This window comes from Polyodon spathula, unplaced genomic scaffold (genome assembly GCF_017654505.1).
Source record: "Polyodon spathula isolate WHYD16114869_AA unplaced genomic scaffold, ASM1765450v1 scaffolds_181, whole genome shotgun sequence".
NCBI lineage: Eukaryota > Metazoa > Chordata > Actinopteri > Acipenseriformes > Polyodontidae > Polyodon > Polyodon spathula.
The window spans coordinates 2313-3000 of NW_024471674.1; the positions used below are offsets into that span (position 1 = coordinate 2313).

Here is a 688-nt window from a genome sequence, read left to right on the forward strand (position 1 = left end):
GCACAGCCTGCACTGTGAGTAACACGCGCTCCCTTCACATCAGCACAGCCTGCACTGTGAGTAACACGCGCTCCCTTCACATCAGCACAGCCTGCACTGTGAGTAACACGATCTCGCTTCACAATTCCGACCCGGGATTCCTGAGGAATGGATTTCAGGGTTAGGGTCAGGCTCAGGGGTCAGGGGTCAGGCCTCACCAGAGCTGTTCAATGGCCTGGCTCACTTTCTGCTGCAGCACCTTCCGGGCCCTGTCAATCACCTCCACCTCTTTGTGTAGCTCCGCCTCCACAGGGGTCTCTCACCAGGTCGTTACCACGGCGACCCTCGCGCAGCATCAGACACTCGATCGCCACATCCAGAGGAAGTGATGTCGCTGCCAGAGCCTTTTCTGTGCTCTCTTTCACCTGTGCAACACAGAGGAGCGCATGGTCACACCAATAGAAAGCAGGACAAACCCTCTGCTTGATCAGGGGCCCAAGTGCAGGAAGCTGAAATGAATGCTGAGCAGACTTACTATACTCAGAGCCTTGATTTCTGTGTCCACGTCATCCAGACACTTTAGCAAACTGTCCTTCCACTTGGTCACCTCGTCAATCCTGTCAGACAGACGTGTGCAGGTGTCCTGCTCGTCCCATTTACTCTGAGAAACAGAGGAGAGAGAGAGAGAGAAGAGACAGAGAGAGAGTGA

At 54.7% G+C, this 688-nt stretch overlaps 1 protein-coding gene across 1 annotated transcript; it reads right to left on the minus strand.

Annotated features, from left to right (window-relative positions):
• Window positions 1–55: 55 nt before the first annotated feature.
• Window positions 56–640, minus strand: LOC121308077 (tektin-2-like; the record flags this gene model as incomplete). The annotated part of the gene is made up of 2 exons (XM_041240376.1): window positions 56–404; window positions 515–640. Coding segments are annotated over 2 exons (279 nt in total), but the record flags the coding sequence as incomplete, so codon positions are not given.
• Between the last annotated feature and the right edge of the window lie 48 nt (window positions 641–688).